The 26,023-nt window shown below is 41.5% G+C and overlaps 1 protein-coding gene across 2 annotated transcripts in view; it reads right to left on the bottom strand.

The window, feature by feature from the left end:
* The window catches only part of LOC132994210 (E3 ubiquitin-protein ligase SMURF2), a 65,298-nt gene that overhangs the window by 18,844 nt on the left and 20,431 nt on the right, over nucleotides 1-26,023 (bottom strand). For both annotated transcript variants that reach the window (XR_009676634.1, XM_061064414.1), the window contains exons 2-10: nucleotides 25,485-25,523; nucleotides 22,177-22,285; nucleotides 15,864-15,997; nucleotides 10,236-10,301; nucleotides 9,116-9,200; nucleotides 8,754-8,837; nucleotides 5,631-5,842; nucleotides 3,382-3,466; nucleotides 1,594-1,752 (exon numbers count right to left, since the gene is read on the bottom strand). Coding sequence is in view for 1 of the 2 variants with exons in the window: in XM_061064414.1 (XP_060920397.1) it covers nucleotides 1,594-1,752; nucleotides 3,382-3,466; nucleotides 5,631-5,842; nucleotides 8,754-8,837; nucleotides 9,116-9,200; nucleotides 10,236-10,301; nucleotides 15,864-15,997; nucleotides 22,177-22,285; nucleotides 25,485-25,523 (973 nt within the window). In the remaining variant the exon portion in view is untranslated. The remainder of the gene's footprint in view (nucleotides 1-1,593; nucleotides 1,753-3,381; nucleotides 3,467-5,630; nucleotides 5,843-8,753; nucleotides 8,838-9,115; nucleotides 9,201-10,235; nucleotides 10,302-15,863; nucleotides 15,998-22,176; nucleotides 22,286-25,484; nucleotides 25,524-26,023) is intronic.

Raw genomic sequence — 26,023 nt, 5'->3', positions numbered from 1 at the left:
GAAATAAGTAAAGAAAGGAGACAGAAAGTAAAGAAGGACAAAAAAGGTCACAAAAACAACGCGGGGTCAGTGAGAAAGGCAGAAAGAGCGGGTTTGACATGAAGAGAGGGAGGGGGGAAAAAAATATTTGGTGAGACGAATGAAGCCAAGACAGTCATCAGCTATCATCTTACAGCAGACACACTCCTCGTTTGTGGATTCATGACTGTGAAGTGTATCACAGATTTCCAAACAGTTTTCAGGTTGTTCCAGCATTCCCAGACAGGAGTCATCAAGTGCATTTCCAGGACGGGCAGTGTGAGTGTGAAGCTACTCTTTAAACACTATAATCTGTGTATATCTAGCATATAGGTTTTTAGATAAAGCTACAAAGACGTTCTACAAAACAACGTTAAAAAAAGTCAAATCAAATCCCAGAATTATGCAGAGCTGCCGAGTATGCAGTCCGGCAGAGACTCCTCTGCAGGTATTGAGACAGAAGACAAAGTGGCTCTGAAACTCGTTTAAATATTACTCATTTTAAAGCCCAAACCTATAAAAAGTCACACCTCACGGGTAAAACCTGTAAGACATAGATGTGCCTTGTTTTGACTGTGTACAGCACATGGTGCAAATTGATTTGAGGCGTGTCCGACTACACTCTGCTAGATACGCGGCGCACAATTTGAGGCGCAGCGTACAATTACGTTTGGTGAAGTTGCTCGATTATACAAAGTAGGGCTGGGCGATATGGAACGAAAAGCATATCTCTATATTTTGAAGCTGAATGGTGGAACACAATATATGTCTCGCTATTTCATTCAGTAGTGATTTATAGAAACGGTCAGTTCTAAGTCACACATGGACCAAATGCAAGATGTCAAACTTTTATCGCCTGTGAAGGGTGAAGAGGGACGGACAGGGAGAGAAGAAAAAGGGGAAACTCGTGGTTCAATGGACGAAGCATAAAATGTTAATTGTAAACAGAATAAGGCGAGTGCTGCACAGGGTCAAAACGTAGAAAATTATGTGGAGGACAGAGGTCAAGATGCAAATACTTACAAGAACGTTTTTGTAAATAACCTGGGCTGGACAGACATTTTTTTATTTATTTGCAAACATAGAACGTTATTTTAACAAATGCAATCAATCAACGCACCATAAACTATATTGATATAAAATATATTATCTTTATGATGTATCGCCCAGCCCTAATACATAAGTGTGTTTTGGGGGTTAACATGAATCAAACTAATCAGAGTGTCAGCTCTCGTTAAGAGCCAGGTGCGCCTGAAGGCTGGCACATTAGTATTTACTCTGCAGATATAAGTCTTTATTTTTAAGTAGAACGAACTCCGGCCAGCTCGGTTAACTTCTCTCCTTTCATTGTGCTACTGAACACAGACAGACTGTAGGAAATATGTTGATATTGGACTGAAGTTATATATTTCCACATGAGTCACAAAAACGCAACTTCATCAATTATTAAAATCTACAGACACGCCGACAGGATTGGACTGGATCTATGTGATCTCATGTTCTGTAAGCTCAACATCAAATAAAGGTAGGCTTTATTCATTCATCATGTGATGCTTGAACACCTGAATAACTTACTTGAGTACTAGATGCAGGTTAGCAGACAGCCGCGGGTCTGTGAACTGTGTCGTCCGATTGTTGTGATCCACAAAGTAGACGCGGCCCGTGGCTGTGTTTCGGATCTCCCAGCCCGGTGGCAGCGGGCCGAGCTCCTCACAGTTCACATTGCTTAGATCCCTAAAAGAAAAATAAAAGAGAGAAATCCAATAAATGAAATGTAATAATTACACACATCATCAACATTATGTGCACGGCAATCGCACCGGTCACATGATTTTAATGTAATCACCCTCTGCTCGCTCACTCGCTGTCAATTTCTCTCTCTGAATATTACCAGCTGCATTCACATGTCACTTCAAACTTAAGTTTTACTAGATGGTTGGAAGGAAAAGTTCTGGGTGAAGTTGGAGTAAAAAAAAATGCAGTTGTTTGCATTCATTTAAGCAGCTCACCCTAAAACATTTCAGTAAATTTTCACGAGTAATGCATCAAAACCCCATGAAAGTAACTACAACAAACCTACGGAAGTGTATTCAATCAACATGAGGGAAATAAAAACTCTGAATTTACGAGAAAATTATCTTAGACGTACAAGTTACAAGGTGCTTGTGTTTCTCGGCCCAACATCAGCGCTTAAGTTGCAGTCAGTGGGGATCCAGTATTTGAACCAATTGTTTGATTGTCTCTTAAGTCAGCCCGTAGTCTGCCTGAATGCGTTTCAGATGCATCGTGTTTTATCAGTGAAGCATGTCTCAACGGCACAGCTGATCCTGAAGGTCAAAGAGGGGTTTGCATCTGAACTGCAGAGATCTAAGTTGCCCGGGCAAAGTCAATAACAATAACATCTATGTAACATAAAGACAAAATATCTGTATTATGTTTCAAACCCAAAACAGTCTGGGACTTTGAGTGGTCTATATTAAAGCTTCTGTTGGGATTTTGAGGAGCTGATATCTCGTAAATTCATTTCTCATGTGAATGCAATACACTTCATTATAAGCAATAGCTATAAATAATTACATACTGTAAATGTTGCATTAACTTCTACATGCAGTTTCTTCAACAGAAGGTCCACAGAGCTCAGGTAATCTGACAAAGTACATGCTCTGACTTCTTGAATCTCTCCAGTACACCAACTTGTCAGTAAGAAAATGAAGTACTGAACAGGGACAGGGCAATAGCCTAACAAGGGTGTGTATATGTGTGTGTGTGTTAAGAACTTTGTCCTTGCGTGAAGCGAGGACACAGCACTCAGGAACCGAGCACATGCCTCGCTGCTCTCGGGGTCGTTTAAGCAGCTCTGTCCAAAATGACCCAACCCACATGGTGATGCTGTGAGTCGGACGTTTAATTCATGTTCTTTGTCTGTGAGCAGCCTCTACACCAAACCACGGCCAAAAAGGTAACGCAATAGCTGTTCCTACAATAAAGCAGCGGGCTATTGAGAGTTGGTGAAACTGTTTGATTGAATGCAGATCCACTCGCCTGTGGTGCGTTCAGCTCAACATCTGTCCAGAAATGTTCCACATCGGACTCAGGGGTCATTAAATTGGCTGACCCCGACTGGAGACTGAAATTTGACTCAGAAAAGTGTTTTTGAACATCAGGCTGAGTAATTAAGTGAGAAATTAGGTCTGTTCGAGCCCAGTCAGGTCCAGTTTGTTCTTGGGGATCAGCTCTGGGTTTATATTAGGATTAGTAATGTAGGCTGTCAGTTTGGATCATTGTGCTCGTATTAATACCCTCTAAATACTATTTAAAAAAGAAACAAACAAAGACGGGAAACTATGACAAGAAAGAGTTTACCTGGGCACCCGGGGGTCATGCCAGGTACTGACTCCGGTCTGTGTGTGGAGGAAGTAGACCTGACCCTGCTGAGTCGTTCTTTGCTCTGAAACAGAGAGAAAATCGGTTTGAGTTCAAATATTTAAAAAGGTCAAAAACTGAACTGAAACAAGCTTGGAGCCATCGCTGAGACTGTTGTGAAGTTTGCTCCTGGTGGGTGCAAGAATGGATAGTGAGTTTGTGTGTTTTGGAGAAGAGGAAGTCTGTTTATAATTGATGTGACAGCCAAACTGCAGGGACAAGAGCTGCTTGAGGTGTGCGCCAATGCAATCAGTTAGTTGCTCTGCAGCCTGCAGTGGACCTTTCCCCAAGAGGATGAGGAAAAAAAAAATGTGAGGGTAATTTTCAAAGACTTCAGAAGCCCCTTTCACACATGCACTCCTGGAAATGTCTAGAAGATTTCAGTACAGCCTGCCCATTAATCTTCATGAGTTGCTCTTTCACACGTCGCTCACAGCGGGAGACTTTCAGTGTCAGAGAGGAGGGGGGGGTTTCAGGGGGGCGAAATGTGACATAAAAAGGACGCTGTGGGAGTCTAATGTTTACAAAAAAATCCAAGATTGGCGAAGCAACAGTATCTGACGCTACTATAACTGTTAATGCCTTGATATCAATGCTACATGTAATTGGACATATTCAAAGTATCAATCAAAGAGCGAGAAGAACTTATTGGCGTGCAGAAAAGAGAATTAAGCTACTTCATTTTGTGCATGAAGATTGAAGGATCGTCCCCACCCGTACGCTTGCAGTAAATACTTCATTCACACCTCGTCTCATCCCGACTTCTTGCAGATAATTATATGAGAGAGCTGGCAGAAAAGTCCAGGTGAAAAAAATCGGTCGTTAGCGTTCATTTATACAGCTCACTTGGAAAATGACGGGAAACTTTCAGGCGTTTTGTGAATGTGTGAAGGACGTTTGAGTGTTTGTTCCTCAAGTCATCCTGGTTGTTTTGTTTGCTTTGCTTTAAAGAGTCATCCCTATTAATCTCCAAAACCAAAAGGAAATGGAAAGGTAAAAAGCTGTCACTCGATTGAAATCTACGAATATAATACGCCGCAAACTAAAGTAGTCAAAGTTTTATGATACGTCTGCAATACCACATGTTTTGAACAGACAGAACCTCTGTTATTTTAATGATGAATAGTATAAAAATCGACAAAAAAAAAAAAAATTCAGATTTTCTGTGATGTTCTTAACCACAATCTGTCGCAAGAGAAAGAGGGAGCACCGTCGAAGCTCTGCAGCAATTTTTAGTAAATATAATAAGATGCCTATTACATGTATTTTTTGTCGCTGTAGTACCAAAACAGGGATCGGGATATTGTTCGATGTTCACTAGAATCTTATAAAGTTTAGAAATCTGTCATTATGACAACCCTAAAGTCAACAGCATTAGAAATAAGAAGACGGCGGTTCATCACTGGTTTGTTGGATATCTGGAAGTTTCCCACTCATGAATTAGTTCAGACTGAGTGTGTGTGAATGTTGGCACTGAGTGTGTATGTGCTGCACAGGCGTGGTGTTCATGTGTGTAATCCATCACTACCCACCACCCTGACTTCCTACTGGCACAACTCATTTCCTACTCACCTCCTCCTCCCTCCATCTCTCTCTCTCTCTCTCTCACGCTCGCTCTCACCACACCCAGCCCCCGGTTCAGAGGGTTCAGCCGAGGAGGAAAGCTCGCTAACCGTCGGGCATCGGTGACTCACTTTGTCCGACCTCGGACAGCGTCGGTGGACACAGCAGGACATTTCATAGGGGGCACAGGTCCAACAGTGCCATTCTAAAGCACTGGCATACAACACCACACTTAAAATAATAATTTGTTTTACAGAGTCTGTGGGCATTGTGGGGTGCACTGTGGCCGACTGTGCAAAATACATAACAATTTTCCGATGTTGGGAAATGTACTCATGTAGCGTTTATATTATTTTCATGATGTTTTAGATGAAAATAACTGATAACCTAAAGTGGAGATGTAGGGGATTTAAAGCTTGAGGAGTTTCTACTGGTTGTGGAACAGACTGATGCCTCGCTATGTGCCCTACAAGACCATCAGGAAGATGATCAAATTAATGCCTGAAATAGCTGTCACAGGGTAGGTGTCGGCTGAGGAGAAACAGCCTTTGTTCACAATTTATTTCAAAACTGCACACCATAGTGTGGGTGTGTCTTTGTGTGTGTGTGTTTTGTGTGCATCTCACCGTAACCCTCAGGCAGGTCTGGCGGCGTATGCAGGTGCGTTCGGCTCATGTAGTTACGGTGCCGCTGCGATCGGACCCGTCTCTCCTGGATCCGCTGTTCCCCCGGTGGTCCACTGGCCTCAGCCCCGTTCACAGGCGTCATTACTGGAGTGTTCTCGTCCACCACGCAGCTCAGCGGACGCCCCGATGGGCTGGAGTACTCCGAGGCCGGCCTGGGAAAGAGCAGGAAATGTGCACGTTCATGAAAAGACAAGCTTCGGTTTCCTCTGTCGATGTTCTTCTGAGTTTCGATCAATTTTATATCACCTCATTTTGTTTAATTTTCATTTCAAACAGCTGAGCTCTGATTTATTCATATTTTCATTGTCAACTGCACAGCTCCTGCATTGCACATTTTGTACTTTTTGTTTCTTATATTTTTACATTTTTATTTTTATAAATTGCATATTATATATATATTTGTAATTGCTTCTAATATTTCAGTATTTAAGTTCTTGCTATTTTTGCTTTATTTAATTTTGTTAACTGTTTCTGCACCAATACACAAAGACAAATTCCTTGTATGTGTAAATGTACTTGGCAATAAAACCCAATTCTGATTCTGATAAATACTTTGAGGAAGTGCAACACTCATGCTAGACGTTCAGATTTGGAGAATGTATCCCGACATTTTTCCTACACATCCACAAACCTGTGTGCTGAGAGTGCAAAGAGGTACAGAGTTACTGTGTTATAAATGTGCTCCTGGGTTAAGTTGAAGGTGTAGTAGTGGTAAATGTTCTTGTGATGTCTAAACTTATACACAAGTGTAGTGTAATTACTGTAAAACGGCATGTGTCATCAGTGCAGTCATAGTTAGCGTTCAACTTAAAGAAAAGTCCTCACAACATTTTTAAAGTGTTTAAGAGAAATCTGATGAGCATTAAAAAAAAAAAGAAAAAACAGGGACAGACTCTCTTACTGACAAACCTTTATGAGGATGTGTGTAATGTGTGTAATGTGTGTGTGTGTTTGTGTGTGTGTAAGATGTCTGACTGCAGTCTGGCAGTCCAGAGTTACTGACGCCTCAGCTATCTTAAACCTTGGACCCTCGTCTCTAACCCATAACCCACTTCCTGCCCCCAAAACACTCTTCCTCCCTTCGACTTCCTCTTTCTCCACCCTCACTCCTGTCCCGCCTCTTACTCCACTTTGCCTGCGACCCTTCCTGTAAGTGATCCCACTCTCCATGGACACCTTACGACAAGCACGAGTTGGACTGCATGTGACTTCAGTAATGAGCCGTAATATTTAGAAAATGACTTTTTATGACGCAACAAACATCGCTAAAGAAACTATTAAAAAAATATATTTTTCAGAATGCTTTCGCAAATGTCCTGTTACTAATCTCAGTAGTCATCACGTGTTTGTACATTCATACTGATTCTGCGATGGCCTAAAATTGGTGTCCCAGTCTGTAAGTCCTCATCGCGTTTTCAGTGTTGAGGAAGCACGGCACAGCGGGAGCTCCACAAAGCGCCGTGCTCTCCTGCTGGCTCCGCTGATACCAACACTGCAACACCTCTGTTACTACCTCCGTAGACTAGCTTTAATATTTGTATTTCTTAATTTTCTAAATCCCTTTTCCTTACATTATATTAGGGGGGCGGCCCGCCTAAGGTTGAGTCAAGTAAAAAAAAAAAGGTCAAGTAAGATTTATTTTTGGGCTTTTTGTGCCTATATTGTAGAAATAGGATAGTGGATAGAGTCGGAAATCAGGGAAAGAAGTCATTTAAGGATACCTTTCCGATAGAAAAGAACAGCTGTCATTAAAAGTAACGCATGAACACCAAGATTCCTTCAAGTGTTTGTGTCGGCGTGTCAGCATGTCGCCCCCCCCCCCCAACGCTGTAAACCTAGGGGAAACACTGCAGAGTAATAATTTGTTGCAGTTACACAAATCATGATTGCTTATATGATTTTATTTAGCCTACTTCTTAAAATAAAATAACAGTACCAGTGTGACTGACTCTGTTTTGTTTATTTTTCCTAAGTCCTGAATTGAACTTGTATTCTTGCTGCCCAGGGTTGAAACAGGTATCGATATCGTTGGGCTTTTACTTGAACTTTTAAAAATCTGGTATTGTGACATCCCTTATGATCCCTACCAGCTCATCCTTCTCCTCAGCCTCACCATTTCTGCAGCATCGAATCCCAAACCAATTAACCTTTCCCTCACCCTTACCAACAGTCCTACCTTTGCTTCTATGTTTTCTTAGGGGCACTACAAACTTGAAGTAAGAGTAGGGGTGAGGTGGGGGTTTGAGGTGGGGGTGAGGTTTGGTTTGGGGTGGGGTTGGTTTTATTTGTTTGCTTACTCCCCTAACGGCTCCGCTGATATGGGCCAACTAGGAAGGCGACAGTTGTTCCTGCAGGAAAAGGAGCCAAGTAAAACCTGGCCGCCGGACTGGCTGACTAGTTTATTTAGGTGTACGTGTGAGTGAGTGAGTGTGTGAGTGTATGTGTGTTTGTGTTGGATGGAAGGCTAAGAAAATTAACCAACAGACTAGTATTGTTATGTTGTGAGTGTGACTGGATGTTTTTTTGTTTATTTGTTTTTCCTGAAACAAAGCTTGCTTTCCTCTGTTTTCTTCCATTTTTCGCTCATGCATTCCTGAAATTTTCCGAAGTTGCCCATCTCAGCTTGAAGTATTCCCTGTAGGATGGAAATGTGGGGGGGGTGGGGTTCTCAGGAGCCAGGACATAATAACGCTAAAAGGATGCTCGTTGTCAAGCATACAAGGTATCAAAGATGGAAGACAAGGCAAAAGCTGACGCCATGCGATGTATTGCATGCACATGTTACAAACCACAAAACCGTCGTCCCAGTTCACTGAATATTATCTGCTGTGTTCACACATCAGCTCACCCTAACTGGCAACACCAACCTTGTAAAGTCGGAGTGTGTTTTGTCCACACATGCAGCTCAACCAGAACATTTCAGGAGATTTTCGGGAGTTTTGTGCGTGTGTGAAAACATAATAAAGTTTGGAAAAGTTTTAACACAGCTCAACTATTTTATGGGGACACACAGTATTTGAAGTGGTTGTTTAGGTTGTGTGTTGTGTGAGTGTGCAGATGTACCTGGTAGGTCTCTCCCATTGGGTGGTGCGAGTGATGTGGTTCAGGTACTGGATCCGTCCAGAAGCCGTCCTCCTCTCCTCCCAACTGTTTACCAGCAGAGAAATCAAGAGAAAAATGTGAGAAAGAGAAGCATCATACTCCCTCAGTATGAGATAGAACTTTTGGATCATTTCATTTTACTGAAAACAAAACCTCAATGTTTATTTATTTTAAGCATTTTGAATTGGGATTGGATAGATTTTTTGTATTTTCTAGAATGAATGTGAAACTGATTTTTATCTCCACATACAGGATGATATATTCACATCTCCTGCGTCGAGTCATTACAAATCTTGATGAGAGACTTTAAGTGATATACTGACCCATCGGGTAAGTCGTTGTCGAACAGGCGGCTGCAGTCCACCACAGGCCCCCCTGTGCCGATACGATCTCTGGACTGAAGACTTACTGCAGAGTAAACAAAGACAGCAACACATTTATCAGTGACAATCAACCCAAACAAAGCAGATCAAAAAACCACTAATATGTAGTCCGTTCATCATTGGGTATAAGGGTCCGATGGCACCCTAAAAAATCTGGAATGTAAAGCGCACCGGGCACCATCGTGTCCCAGAAGGAAAAGGTAATCCTGTTAGCTGCACATACAGTAGTTAAGCTCTGAGCCTAGGGTAACCTTAAGTTGTGAAGTTTGGACCCACGACCTGTGACTAATTTGCACAGAGTCGCGTTGTCCATCTCCTCTGGTCACTTGTCTTTAATTGAAGAGTCTTATCGATCAAACCAGCACTCCACAGGCTTTACTTACTGAACATTATACCTGCGTTTTCTTTAAACGCCTGGGTATGACCTAGCGAGGGACAAAAGCTGTTAAAAGGTGGCAGCGCCAGTCTGGTCCGTGTCACCATGTACCCAAACACCTTTTGCTCAGCGAAGCAGCCACTTGCAATACAGAGGAGAAATTTCAATCCTATCAGGTCATGTGCAGTGTATGATGGTAGCGGCTGTACTTGTGGTCATGACAGCACATGTCTCACCATAAAGCTTTGAAGAAGATGAGAACAGATTTGTTGCGACTAAAGGATGTCAAATATATACCTCTGTTGTTCTGCTCTGTAGTTTAATGGTTGGGAAGTGAACCGAGTCAGAGTAACCAGACGGACCCTGTCTGGGTCAACTTGTCTTTTCCTCGCCTTTAAATTATTTAATGCACCGAGACATCTAGACATGCAATTGCCATTTGCAGAATTAGCAAGTCCTCCATATTGGAGAAGTTCCAGCGGTGTCATAGCTGTTCATTGGTTCAATATTTGCACACATAAAGCTGCAGAAATATGTAAAGAAACACCAACTAACAAAAGAGAAATACTGCAGGAGAAACTCTGCTTAACTGACACATATGAAAACATTTCTATAATGACCTATAGAAGGGAAATGTGTGTGTGTGTGTGTGTGTGCGCGTGTGCGTGCGTGTGTGTTCCTTACCGACTATTTGTCCTCTCACAGTGTCATTGTCGTTGGGACCGAGCTTATTCAGGTCAAGTCTCTGATCTGCAAAGAAAGAAAAAAAAAAAAAAGAACCCTAAATATTCAACCAACCATTAACTTTCTAGTCTTCCGACTACTCAAAGCGCTTTCACACCGCAGGTCACACCTACACATTCACACACTGACGGTAGAGGTTTCTATGTAAAGTAACAATCAGAAGAAACTAATCCCATTCACACACATTCATTCATTCAACGCATGAGCAACTTGGGGTTAAGTGTCTTGCCCAAGGAAACATCGGACATGTAGCTGCAGAGCTGAGGATCGATTCCTGACCTTCCATATAGGAGACGACCGACTCTACCACCAGAGACACAACCACTCAGCTGTGTGACACAATCTGTTCTCCAGCCGCACATCTGCAACCCACTTAAAACCCATCTTTGTGTCCCGACCCACCAGTTCAGAACGACTGAACTTGACAGAATAGATTTGATCATGTATTGATTCAGACATGTCTCTGTCAAAGTGTCATGACAAATATAAGATCACTTACAAGTAAAAAATAAGACATCTAAGTCGACTGAACAGGATAAAAAAGAACCCTGAGGAGCGACCTCGCTGAGGACAAAGTGATCAAGGTGGATGAGCAAATTGTGCAGAGGGGTTGGACGGCTTTAAACTTTGCAGAAGCAGCGGCACACTTCTGTTCAATGAAGCAAACTGACCTGAATGGCAATTTGACGAATGCAATTGTGGACCAATGTGCCTTTTTTTCCTTTCGTTTTTGGACCTTTTTGGCTTCTTTATGCAGCTTATTGTCAAGTTATTTTATTTAACGTTAATGGAATGCAAACACACATTCAGGATGATGTATAATGAATTCATTAATGGAATTAATTAATTTACTGATCCTAGAAAGGCAGTTTGTTTTGTGTAATTGGTGCACCATACAGTATTTCCTCAGTTTGTAAAGTCGGTGAAGTGTTCCTTCTGCTGCCTGCTTTAAAGGAAGAGATTTGTTGGATCATAGAGTTTGTGTCTTAAATATTGTATGCTCTTAAATTTGGGTATTTGTGCATCCATGGCTGTTCAAAGAATTTATCAGATAGTTTTTATTGCTGGACCAAAATTGGCCATCAAAAGTAAAGAAAGAAAAAGACTTGTGTAAGCTCAGGAGTAAGAAGTCAAAAGTCATCCCTGCAGAAAAGAAACCCCTTTGCAGCCTCACCCATTTCCTGTAAAAAAAAAAATATATATATACGTTTGGAGACACATAATCAAGATTTTGGACAAAATAAAGTCTGTAAGCGCTGTTGTTGTTTCTGGATCAGGAGGAATTCATTGTCCGTCCAGCACAGGATAGCATAGCCAGACACAGACTGCACAGAAACACAAACCAAGAAGACTCTGAACAAGATCCTGACATAGATACAAGCAGCAGGCTCACACACACAAACACACACACACGCGCACACACACACACACACACTTTTCCACTTGTAAAATTGTGCCGACTAACCCAAGCATGATATAAATTAGTACCCATTAACAAAGCAATCCTTACAATCCATGTATGCAGGGAAAGTGTTCCTGCAGGGGCTTTGGCTTACTTAAAAATGGAAGAAAAAACATCTTAATCATACAAAAGGCAGAGAGTGTGTGTGTGTGTGTGTGTGTGTGTGTGCAGAAGAGGAAGATTCAAAGTGAGAGGAAGGAAGATTAAGAGATGTCCCAGTTCTCTGTGTGCTCAAACTAAAACCACAGTCAGATGATGTTGCATGCACAAAAAATGGTGTCTGTTTGTTTGTATGGACTGTGCAGATCTAAACAATCCTGTAGCCTGTGTCCAGAAAAAGGCTGTGTGTGTTTGTGTGTGCATCTGTTCCGGATACATGTCTAGACTAAACAGAGATGGCCTCAGCCTTACATGACTGGAATAGTAAGCAGATGTTCCTGGTGGATAAAAGAAGAGGAAAGCAGAGAGACTGATCTTTAACCACTAACCTTCACCTGTTCATGTTTACAAATAATCTACAATAAGTGCATGCAGAAAAACATGAGCGTAGTACGAGTAAATACTAGTTAATTTAGCTTACCCACATCTGCCTCTGCATGTGTGTGTGTGTGTGTATGCATGCATTATGTGAAAACTGTAGTATAAGCATTATCTTAATCAACATGAGGAAATAATTCCACACAAAACTTTACAACATGCTGTGAACAAGGCAGATCTAAGTGAGGATTTCAAGATGAATAAAAAACTAGTGGTGAGAGTGCAAGTGATTTTGTGGGTTCAGACGAGGGACAGAGGACTCAGAGGTTTGTTTCTGCAAAGCTTAAGGAAGTGGAGCTCAATGCAGAGCCAGACAGACTTCTAGTTAACTCGACAATCATGCAGAATCCCCGTCTGGATTGCACGTGTGTGTGTGTGCAGGAGTGAAAGACTTTTGTTTGACTCTGTTTGCTTTGGAGGAATGGGACGATGACTGGGGATATGACTTCTAGGAACAAAAGCATTTCCAGTAAGTCTTTTAGCCCTTAACACACAGGCACTCCTGATATTTTGGGAACATTTCAGGACAGCCAGCCTCTGAAATCTTCCTGATTAGGTCTTTAACACATGTCCTTCACAGTGTTAAATTTCCCCTGTCTGATGGAGGAGGAGGGATATAGAAAGAAAAGACATGAAGTAAAGGAGATTGTGGCAGACACAGCAACAGAGTCTGATGTTGTGATAACAGATTTTGCTGTTGTATTGATGCTACATGTAATTGGACAAAATCATGGTTTAAAAAAACAAGTGAAAATTAAAAATGCTGGAAAGCAGAAACTAGTATTGGTGTTTACACACAAGCACATGAAGTCCTGAAATTGTCCAAAGATTTTCAGTGGAGCAGCATGTGTGCATACAAACGGGCAGATCTTCACCGTGACTTAATCCAGGGGACCCTCAGCCCCTTGCCTCCTCAGGTAATTCTAATAAAGCCAGAGGTTAGTGTTGAACAACTTCCTGGCAAGACTACTTTTTCCGTTTGGCATGAACCCCTGTCATGTAAATGCCTTCTGTCTTCAGCAGCATCCATTCATCTGAAGAGACTCAGTTTGCCAGTTAACAATATTTAAGTTTGCCGAAATAACACCATGATGCAGATTTGTAAAAAGTAAACGGTCCAGCTTTATCGGGTCTGTCAAGAGGAGAAAAAAAACAACTTTATGCAATACACTTGTTTCTTGAATCGAGGCTGGATCAATCACTTCTGAAAAATTTCAAGTAATTAGTCAATCTAAACGTTAACTGGATTTTTTGACACAGCAACAAGCTGATTTGAGGCTCAAATTGAAATGAGTAATGGGAGCCAGTATATCATTTTTGCAAATAACCTCATACCCTGAGGTAAAGACTCTACATTTCTATGGATAACCTGTAAATACAGCTGAGTAAATGCAGGAAGTAATATTCAGGAAAATTCACCGCAAGCGAGCAGGAGGGGATGATGCTTTTATATCCTGCAACCAGCTTACAACCAGTGCAAATATTGTGCATGTGATGAAACACATTGTGCATGTGGGAGAGATGCTCATCAGGAAGTTCTTCTCCACTCGATCGTTGATACCGTGAATATGTCAAACTATGCACAGCATTGATATAAAGGCAGGGAAAGTCACTAACTAACAGGGAGAGTCTCCTGCTGTGAGCTGCATGTGTGAACAAGCAACACCGGAAGATTTCAGGAACAGACTGTCCTGAACATTTCTAGACATTTTTCAGGAGTTGTGTGTATGTCAGAGAGACTATTAGTGTGTGCATGCAAACAGGACGAGGACAGTGGTGTAATGTCATACAATATGTTGTCTACTCTCCTTGTTGACTTCCACAGAGTATAATTTCAGCCATTTTGGCTCTACAGTAAGTGCATGTTGTGGAGTCCATATGGAGCCCATAATGTCTGTGACTGGAAGTTGTGGGTAAATCTCAGGGCAGTTTCTTTTGCATTCATTGGGGTAACAATATGGCAGCCGCCTTCTATGGATGTTTAGGTCTTTTTTTTTTCAGCACCACTGACGCTGTTGTGGTTTTTGGTGGATCAGGGGGTGAACTTTATAACCCAAGACTGCCATTTAGCAGCAAACATAAAGGCTCTTGGAGCTTATTCTGAATCTAAAGTGAAGTATTTAGCCTAACAGTAGGGTTGGCCCTGATGTAACAGCCTCTTATGCCAACTCTCGCATTCATGGAAACATCCAACAATGCAAGTTTGGTTAAAAATGCATCCAAGAAATGAAAATTACAGTCAAACAAACAACTCCGAGAGTGATTGTGGGGCGTGCCGTGTAGAATGGATGAATGGAAAGTTGAGATTTATATAAACAAGGATAAATGAAACTCATTGTGGTGGTTCTGGTTCATCTCTGACTCTCTCCGTTTACGACCAGTTAGGATGAAGAATGAGTGGAAGGAATGTTAATTTGACAGCAAGAATTACAGTTTAGTGTGTGCCGGTATCAACAGACTGGTACGGAAAACAAGGCAGACAGAGCATGTGGCCAAGTGGAGAGTGTAAATCAAAGGGCAGAGCACATGTGCAGCAGTCTCAAAGTTACAATCTGAGAATGTTTCTGTCTGTGCCGAGTCATCATTTGGCACCCAAACTCGCCTGGGATTAACTGGACGGTCGACCGAAAATTTTCACAGCCAAACAGGGACTTTAAGTAACACAGCAGTACTATGCCTCCAAGAACAAAATCTATGTTTCCTTGAGAGAAAACTGAATTGCTTTAGAATGAATTGTGGCTATTGATTTAGTCCCAGGTGGCTGATTTCTACAGCAGGCAATATTTCTGATAACACCGGCCTTGAGGAGATTCGGTGTATTGTGCCTATAAATCTTAAGACGATGAATGTCTGGCACAGAAGCAGCAGAGACTGTGAGCAGGAAGTGGTACTGTAGAACTTTTATTAGAGCTACACATGTAGCTGTAGGTCAGAGGAGGATCCATGGTGCCGCATTGGCCACCCAAATACCCTCAACTATGAATGGCTTATTGCGTTGTCAGAAGAGGGATTTACGTTAGAATCAACTCTTTTGGCTCAGTGGCACGAGGCTGTGGTAGCTTTTTCTGCATTTCAATATGGCAAATTTCCTTCCGTTGGTAGGGACGATTTAACTCTCTCAGCTCCTTACAATGAGCTACGACAGCCGTTATTACTTACATAACGTTACACTGAACATTTCATGTCATGGTGAAGTGAGACAAGGTGAACTGATTCACACAAATCAGAGCATTTTTCTCCCTTGTCATTGTCCAAGTATTTTGACATTTTCTTTTCCATTCAGCACTTTTTAAGCAAACACTGTCTCCCATACCACCTTCTGTCATGTGGTAATGTGTTATGTGTTTGACTTCGACTGGTTAAATATTCGACTATTTGTGTTCACCCCTTTTGATCGTGTGCCTCTTGTGTAGCCTCCCCATCAACCTCCCCCAACAAGCCCGACTGACACCTTAGGGTGAGCGGCATTGTAAGAATGAAGAGACCAGACACCAGTGACATGATTGCAGCAAGCGTTCAAAGATGTGGATTTCACATTCATGCACACACAAACATGAACAGATACTCACAGCCAGTGTCTTTGAGTCTGTTGATGGCGTTGGACAGGAGACGTACACACCCCAGGAAACCTGCACCCTGCTTCTTGTGGATCTTCTTGTGGTTCCACACACTGATGGTGATCGAGTCTGCCTTTCCAATGTATCTGACGGGAGAAGAGAGGGAGCAAAAAAAAAAAGGGGTCATTGAGCTGCTGACGAGGACTAGTGGGTCGGGTGCAGTGTTACAAGAATGGAAATTAATTTAAATGACAAACAGATAAACCGGGTACAAATAATAAACCCCCCTCCCTGACAGAAGGAGAACAATGCACAGTGTTTTGGGTTTAGACTTTCAGTCTGTAATGAGGCCGATTAGCTGATTTTAAAGTAACGTGAGTATTTGCTTGTGTGTTTTGTGCAGATTTAGCACGGCTGAGGCCAGTCTAGTCGTGGTTGAAGAAGAGAGGAAGTCCCCGTGATATGCTCCACCACAGTCTGAGACCCAGACAGCCACCGCAGTAAACAGACAGAGTTCAGCATTTAAATGTACAATCACACACTCGCTGACACACACATAATTACAGCCCCAGCTACCAGCACTGATGCCAAGCTCTGTATCACGCTGTGTATCTCTGGCATGGAGTGGGGTTTCCCTGCTAAACACATCAAACACAAGGGTTTGTTGCACTAAAATCAAATTACAACCTGTGTGGGTTGAGAATCTTTTTAATCATCCAGTGTTTCAGTCTCAGAACATCTGATCAGGATGCTGCAGCAGAGGTTAGTCTCTCTGCACCTTTTTTTGAAAGCACATGCTGTAAATCCTGAAAATATCTAGATAATTTCAGGAGGACTGCTCCGCACATTCTCCTGGTCTGGCTGTTCACATATACTGGACATAAAACTCCACTTGGCTAATCCTTGATTACGACATTGTTCTCATCTTGGTTCATCAGATTAACTGAGCACTGTGATTTTATGTTTCCGTTTGCCTCTCTACGTTTGGAGGGATGTGGTGCAACTCAAAGTGCTTCTCTGAGGACATCATAAGGTTTCTGAATATGTTCTTATCTTTTCCTTCAACACGGTGTGTTTCTGTGAAATGCTCAGGTCAACGTGATGCAGAGGTGCGTTGTGCAAAGCAAAGAGACATCAAGTCAATGACTCAGAGTTAAAAGATAAGAGGACAGGTGGAGCAAAGACTTATCTCCTCAATCACAGTATTTGTTCCATAACTGTTTGAAACCTCTGTCTTCTAAAATAACATTGCAGGTAATGATGTAATTATTACAATGAGCATACAGGTTGTTGGGTTTCAGAATTTAATAATAACTGGACTGTAGATGAGATAGATGATTGCACGATACAACAACAGACTTTATTTTTCACAATGTCTTATCTGCAAAATATAAACATGAAGAGGCCACAGTATGGAGTGGTATGGAAATCAGGCAGGGGTGTGTCCAGAGGGGTGGCATAGGCCCCCTGGACTTTTGATTGGCCAGACCTGGTGGCACCCCAAAAATGATAAACTGTGATTGGCTATTTGCCCTGTCAAAGGCTGGGCTTATGTTAAAACCAACTAATAGGTTGGTGTTTTTGTGCAGAGGCTGCTAGTACTTTACAATTTATATTGATACTTTGCATTGTGAATAAAAACGTGCATGGGAAAGTAATGCACGCTGTCTTACCTGCAATGAACTAACTGGTAATGTGTGGGGACCAAAACACTGCAAGTTAGACTGTGCACGATTCTACATGCACTTTTTAAAGACGGTGACTTGTGACTTTGAACATACTTTTTCTTTTTGTGTCATTAAAAATTTAAGTCAATGTTGCAATTACCTTGTGTTATAAAGTAGATATTAGTGAGTTTAGAAGGGTAAACAACTGATTTTTATTTGTGTGAGTTTTTCAGGCCAGGGTATAAGGCAGAGTCCCAGTTGGGCCACCCCAGTCAAAAAAGTCTCGACACGCCCCTAATACACAGATAACATATGTGAGACTTACGCAGTACAATATCCACATTTAAAAATGCTAATTCCTTGAATAAGTAGTTATTAAAATGATTATTATAATTCTCAGTAACAATGACCCTTAAAGGAATTGTAAGAATATCTTCCCCTTGGTTGAATACATATTTCATCATAATATCACATGTTCTAATATGGTAGATTTCGATATATTTAATAACACTAACACCACAGATTTCAATACCATATAAAAGCACATTTTCCTGCACCAAATCCTACTGACAAATGCAGAGGAAGGGAAAATATTCTTGGGTCAAACCCAGATAAGCTTTCCAAGACGCACTAAATCCAGGACTTCCCAAACGTTTTACTTGCCAGAGACCGTACATTACACTGGGAAACAACAAGAGCTCTTTCCAGATTGGCTATATTTCATAAAAATGTTGGACGGCGTTCTGTTGTCAACATCTACAACGACAAAAATAAATCAGCGTTTTGATTCTACATCTTTGGCTCGTCTTTGTGAAGCACCTTCCTCTGAGTTACGTGAATCAAGTTGATGCCAAAGCATTCTCCTCTATCTACTCTAAACTGCTAGTGCTGTTATATTTAATAAATATTTTTTTTCTTCCACTTTAGGACAAACGATTAATCATACTTTACTATAAAACACTACCAAAGTACACTGGGTTCTAGTTTGAATCCAGGTATGTCTGACATACGTGCTTCCTGAAGGTGACTCAACCGCTGTCACTTTGTTTGTTGTTTTTTTTTTGTTTTTTTTTGGGGGGGGGGGCTTTTTATGCCCTTGTTTTAGAGATATGACAGTGGATAGAGTCAGAAATCAGGGAGAGAGAAAGAGTGGGGAAAGACATGCGGGAAAGGACCCCCAGGTCGGACTTGAACCCTGGTCGCCCATCACAGCCCCAACACACGGGGTGCACGCACCAACCACCAGGCCACTGACGTCCCATGTCACTTGTTTTTTTTTTACCGTTACTGTGTTATTTTAAGTAAGGAATAAGGGAGATGACAGTAGACTAGAGGTTAGTTCATGCACCCCATTTACAAAGGCTATAGTCCTCGTAGTGGTTCTCCCAACCCTGTCCTATCTCAAAATAAAGCTATAAAAAGCCCCAAAATAAACCTTAAAATAATAATATAATGCACAGTGAGCAGGTTGCTGTCACTGAATAAAAGCTTGATGTGACGAGCCAGTCTTGTGTCACCCTGAAGAGGTTCCTCCACGATAACATCCCGCTCACTGTGCATAAGCCTGCTTATTACACGGCTACTTACTGAGGAAATCAATAATTTGTTACAAAATATTTTATTGGTTTAAAAATGGTATATTTCTTCAGCTAAACAAACAGTCTGTTTGATTCTAAAGTTGGAGCTGCGTCCATAGCAACAGTTAACTCTGTAGCATTCTTAAAATGAGCTGAGCTACGCTGTTATTGCTCACTTTGATCTGAACATTTCCACTGAAGGGGATTTGAGACAAGGTGAATGGATCAGCATGAATCAGCGCAGCACCTGATTGAGTTTGTCTGCCTGGTCATGTTGAACTCTTTTGACGTTTTCTTTTCCGTTCACTAATCTTTAAATACCACCGAATCCCACTCCGTGTTACTTTCCTTGTTTACTCCACGTCCCATCATCAGGTTTTCGAATTTCTGTCATAGTCTGCAGGTTTGGGGTCTATTTAACTCTGCTTATCTTGTCTAATTTCTCTTTCACCACTGTACACAGACAGACGTCAATTAACCAAACTTCTTTGCGTTGACTGATATGATTGTGTAGTGCACAGCATGACATGTGCAGCAGAGCGCAGAGAGCCAGTCCAACCCTGGAACCACAGCTGAGGGAACGGTTACACTAAAGAGCTGGAAATTGGAGGCTAGGTATGAGAAGGGAACTTGCCAAAACCAGACCGACATAGTACTGAGTTCACAACCTTTTGACTGGGCTCATGTGTCCTTCACAAAAGACAAGGATATAAATAATAGAGAGACAGCTTTAGTTTAAAAAGAAAGGGGAAAAAATTGTTCGTTTTGCAGCGTTTAGGATACTTAATGTACTCATGTTATTTAAGCGCCTGGCAGGATAATTGACATGTGGAAAAAAAAAAACCTCCTCCTTAAGCTGGAGGCTGGAGGCTGGAGACGGGGGTGTGGCGAGCTGGCAGCCACCCAAGCCCACACTCTCATCTGCTCTCTGTGGCGAGGCATGTTAGCCATTTCCTGAACCAAAGGAAGAGGCCAGGGGTCGCTGAAGGAAACACACGACTCCTACTAGAGGGTGGGGATCGAGAAGAGGACAGAGGATTATGTCGAAAAAGGCGGGGAGCTGAGGTGGATGTTGACAGGTCATGAGAAGCAGACGGGTGTGAAACGGGTGTGTGTGTGTCAAGATGAGTGTGTCAAGAACAGCAAGATGCATCTGTCGTTATAGGAACAATTATAGAGCAAGTACAGTTGCATTCACACTCAGAAACACAGCTCTGCTTTACCCCCTAAAAGACATACCGTAATATACCAATATATGCAATCACGCACTGATTTTTACCTCACAACTATTTACCATGATTCTTTTGTAATCCATGTGTGCGCCCTCATGGCGCTTTCCGTTTGCAGCACATTTCCAGCTCTTTCTATCAGACTTCCTTTTCCCTCATCCCTTCTCCTGTCACCACTGTTTCCCTCCAATCTCTCACCACTACGTAAGCTTCCTTCACCAGTGGGTCCTTTGGGGTGATTGCTCCTTTTAACAAACTGTCGACACAGTGCAGGGAACCTTCACAGCTCACAGCCTCAGTGAAAACACTCCAGCCACTGAATCAAGTACGACGTTTCAGAGGGGTACTGCAGGTTGTCCAGTTTAAATTTATTATTATTTTTTTTTTTTAAGAACCCATCGGTTATCATTTTACAATAATAAACCTCAGGAAACGATGGCCAACTTCTCTGTAATTCCTCCTGACCTGGTTTGTGTTATAACAAATGCAAGCCAAGACTTTCTTCACCATGCACTGCATCGTTTACATTCCAATTAGCAATTTTAGAAACCCCATATGTTCAGAAATTTACCACGTCTGCAAAATGAACACCATCATTTCTCCCTGGAGGAGCTACCTGTTAATCTGTTTCTTGTGCAGCTCAGTTTATTTGTAAATAGTAAATTACACAGAGGCTTCACTCTGGTTTAATCAGCTGTACAAACCTTAAAAAAGCAATCTGATTTTCCTGCAAATAACAGGTCTAAAGTTTTCAAATAACATGATGCAGATTTTAAAGTAGGTAAGAAGTCCAGCTCTGTCAGGTCTGTCCTCAAGAGGAGAAGAAAAACAACTTTTAAAATTTTTGTTTGTTGAATGAAGGTCAAATTGATCATTTCTGATGCGTTCAAGGAAGTCTGGAAATCTAAACACTGATGGTTTTTGGGACACAGCAGACAGCTAACTGATTTCTCACTCAAGTCTAAATATTTGCATGCGGTTATTGGTTTACAGCTATCAATGAATCGTCGTCAGATTACCCCTTAAGGGAGCCAGGATGTCATTACAATCGATCGTGTTCTGACTGTTTTTGCTCTCCAAACAGATGTTTTTTGGGTTTTTTTTTTGCATACACATGAGCCTGCTGATACATGAATGGTCTTTACTACTCGACCTCGAATCCAGGCCCCCCAATCGATGCTACATTTTAAATCTGCACGGGTTCAAGGGGCAATAAAATTATCACATTTTGGTGCAACTTTTTAAACTGTTTTCAAAGTAATTTTACTGTCCTCTCTTGTATCCATTTTTTTTTTTACAAATTCTTAATCACAGTTATTCTTAACCAATTATTTTTATAAACATTTCTAGTTCTGACACAAAGTGGAAAAAGATGTCTTTAGTAGAAAAACATGTTTTTAAGGAAAATAATCTGTAATTCTGATAACGTAGGTTGACCAGAAGGAGATCACTAAACCAAAAAAAAAAAAACATTTTAATTTGTGCTGGACAATGAGGAGAACATAATAAGTCTCATTTGCATGTCATGGTGAGGTCAAATATAAGACATACCTAAAATCTCACTCAACAAGATGTTCTGTTCTCAAAAGCTTTATGGATGGGTGTTTCTGCACGCAATAAAGAAGGGGCTACTCAATCCACATTCCTGAAACACTCGTCATAGCAGCACTCGTCCTCACAGAAACATACCAGAGAGCTAAACCAGCATTCAGCATGTCTGCGACAACAATGCTTTATTTTCCGTTTTCAGATTTAACTAGGTGTGTGACCTCATAACACAACACCACACACACTCGCCTCATTTGTTCGTTAATGAAGCATTAAAAGGTTACAGCGACTCCCGTTGACTTACAGATCATAATGTTGATTCCACTTCGGGTCCAGCGTGTTTCTCACAGTATCGGTTGAGTGGCATTGTCCTGAGCCGTCCACCACCACTTTGGCGAAAGGATCTGGTAACCCTGGAAAAGTAGACAAAGATTAATGATGATTTCATCCAGGATGGGATCATCTCATCCCAACATGAAGCAGACATTTCAGGAGTGAATATGTGAAATGGCTTCCACTTTGGGAGTACTTTGAACTCAAATAATACACCTGAGATTTGGTCACCCAGTGCTGTAAATCTGGCGCTGCTGCAATTTAATCTGACACTGCAATATAGCTGGTGAAAATGAAGGATGGCTGTAAATGAAGGAAGGCCATGGCGTGTCCTCCACTAGTACCAGGGCCGTTCTGATGGATTACAGGACGTAGAAGGAAACACCCATTAGCACACCCATTACCCTCCATTATGGTCGTTAGTTTTGGCTAGCCCTTGATATTGAATTAAGATCCCAGTAAGAGTAAAGTTCAGGGAAGGGGTGTGTTAGTAAGTAAAAACCCACTGGTGTAGGACTCTGTTTTTTCCCTGGGTCCCTTCTGATCTGCTCAGTGAGTTTCAACAATTTATCAGTGTGTGTATACATCCACTTTAAAAACAACTTTGGCATTTCAATCTTAGTCATTTTTAGATTGCAACTGCAAACGCCAAACACCAAATAAATCACTAAATGTCCATGTTAAAATGAAAACTTTTACACCAAAAATACACATGCATACAGCCTGGATAAAAAAAAATGGTTGGGTCTAGACAAATTATTTCTTTAGTGGTACACCCTTGATAAGGGATGAATACTTTTATAACTTATTTGGTTTGTTTATATGAAGGCTAAGAGTTATGCATTCAGACTGAACTGCAAGACGTTCCCAAAAATCATCTCCATGACGACGTTCAGACGAGATGAAACAGCTCCTTCCATAAAGGTCAGAAGTGCAATTCTTACACTTCAGTTTAAAAGGATTTAATTTGAGAAACTGACAGTTGTTGATGCTTCCTGTTTGTCTGTGAAGCCAGCACTTAGTTCAAATACATTTAATTTAAGATATATTTTGGGCCTTTATGCCTTAATTGGAAAGAACAGCTGAAGCGAGACGGGAAAAGTTCGGAGGAGCAAAGGGTCAAGGTCGTATTCGAACCCACGGCTGCTGTGGAACATAGCCTCCATACTTGGAGCACGCAACATAACCACTAGGCTATTAGGCGCCCCAGAATAATTTAAAATTTTCAGCATTTTTATTTATCATTATCATTTTTTTGCTCTTTCAATAAAAAATGCAATGTCGGGTTTACTACAGCTTTGCATGGCCTTACACATAATACCAACAACAATAACACTGTTAGATTAAAAACAAATATCGGGAATAGTATCCGTATATGTACTGTATCGGAATTGGATCAGAACTGAAAAAAAAGAGTGGATCGGTGCATTACAGGTTTTTATCTTTTATTTTAGACCTTCAGTATTTACTGCCGTTACCTGAAAGCTGTCTGTGAGCAAAATCCCACTGTGGAGGAGAATACTTCCTACATAACTATAAGGAGTCTTTTCCCAGTATCTTACTTAGAGAAGATTCCCTCATCAGGTTTCTTACTGTGTGTGTGTTTATCCAGTGTTGTCCCTGTGACAGTTCATGTGTGTACGAGTATTTCAAGTAGTATTTACCTCTTGGCACCGATACTTCAGCCAAGTCAAACCTGTTTAGTCACCTTTACGCTTTTGTGTGACTTTCCTCTTGTGTATGTGTGTGTGCAACAAAAATAACCCTGCTTTTATCCCTAATCATGACTTCCAGGTTAATGGAAAACCAAGCCTCTAACTTAAACCCCTGCCACCCTTACAATTCAGTGATTTAACAATGATTATACTCAGCAATTCAGGTAACAGACTGGATTGTTTAGGGAGGTTTTTTTGTCAGTATAGTCTCACCAGTGAAAGAGAGAAATTCAAGTCATCTTCCACTGATGCCAGCAGCTCAGATTACGCTGTTCTGATCACCTGAAGGGTTAACAGCTTCAAGCTAAAAGTTAACAATCAGTAAATAAGAAGTATGGGTTTTGCATGTGTGTTTTATCCCAGGATGAACAATCACATCATTATTTATGTTCCTGTGTGAAATGTTCATGAGGCGGTTAAATGTTTACTTCATGTGCCATCTTCAGTTTTGTAAATTTCGCTGTCATAGTGAACCGTTTTTACGCCTTTCATACGTTTTTCGCTGCTGTCATCCTCTCCTTTCTCCCCAGTAAGCAAAGAATTATTATGATTTCAGTTTCACCCAATTTCCACATAGTACGTGCACATCGCGGTCCGTCAGCGCCATGGTTTTGCTCCATCGTACGGCACAAGCCCTACCCCAATGGATCCATTTCTGGAGCGTGAGTGCAGCCATGATCAGCTGTACACACATCACAGGAACTACATGATCACGTGGGAATAAAGAAAAAAAACAGACAACAACATGTTGCATTGTCTTTCTGAGGTTACTTTGTTCTGAGCACGTTTTACGTAATGTTGATAAAGTGATGGAAAACACGATTGTGAGTCTGTATATTGCGTTTTATTTTGAAATTGACCGGACGCTCTGTGCATGTCCTTGTGTGACTTCCTGTGTGTGTTGATTTATTCTGCACAGCTTGATGCGTGCCTGCAGCGTACTCCGTCGAAAAATGACTCGGAGCAGAGCGTAGTATCGCTGCTGGCACGCTCCGGAGACGGACAGCGGATCGCTGTGAAAACACAATCATTGAATAGATTGGCAGCGAACGGCGGCGTAGTACGCACGGAGTATGTGAAAAGTTGAGGGTTAGTCCTCCAGAGTCCATGATATGAGCCCGCGTCCCTGCAACTTATTTTCTTAGTGAGAGCATGTTCGTCTTAACAACCATGATCTATTGAGGGATAGCAGACCGTTCTATGTGTAATTGGCCAATCAGAATCAAGTATTTAACACAGCCATAATAATCAAACACACTAACTCAACATATACAAATTGAGCATGACCTGGGCAGTATTATGCAGATTAACTGTTTATTTTACCTTTTAATGAAATCTAGTGCTTCTAAATCGTTGGACCTGAGACCGTATTACTACAGGTAAGGTTAACACGGGCTCCCTCCCCATGCCAGGTCTTTGGGTGTAACAGACAGACAGCTCCTGGGAGACTTCATTTACAGTGCGGTTGAAGAGCCGGCGAGCTGCCACGGCTGACAAAGCCCATTCTAATGCATGGGAGGGTACGGGACAGGAATAGAAAGATTTAAAAATAGGCTCTACTTACGGAAGAAGTCTTTCTTTGCAAGGTTCTTTGCACACAGGACTGAAAGAGAAAACAAGAAGAGACATGTTAATTAAAGATTTAAAAAAATGACATGTCCTCAAATTAACCTGAAACAAAAAAATACTGGCAGTTAATGTTTTGATGCCCTCATTTGATTAGTCAGACCATTTTAGTGAGAAAATAGCTTGCCCAAAGATGTCATTATTTATTCATTTCTGCCTTGCTGTAGAACATGACACAGTTTCCTCTGAGTAATTACTGCTGTATTTCCCGCCAACATATCAGTTTGTCCATCCTCACCGTCCCGCCAAAGGCCAGGGGACCATATTTAAGAGGTTCTAGTTGTAAAATATTGAGCAGACAAGCACTCTTTCCTTTATGAAGCAAGTCACTGTGGGTTTGCATCACACACAAAACACACAATGGCTTTCAACAGAGACTGAGAAAGTAAGCAAGTAAGAGTGTGTTTGGGTTGGTCAGGCTTTCTTTTTTTCCCCGTTTCCCTCCTCTTAATGTCTAACTTCAAGTTTGTTTGGGGC

The sequence above is a fragment of the Labrus mixtus genome, chromosome 2 (genome assembly GCF_963584025.1).
Source record: "Labrus mixtus chromosome 2, fLabMix1.1, whole genome shotgun sequence".
Lineage (NCBI taxonomy): Eukaryota > Metazoa > Chordata > Actinopteri > Labriformes > Labridae > Labrus > Labrus mixtus.
Note: the sequence above shows the minus strand (reverse complement) of the source record. Positions and strands in the feature narration are given on the sequence as shown.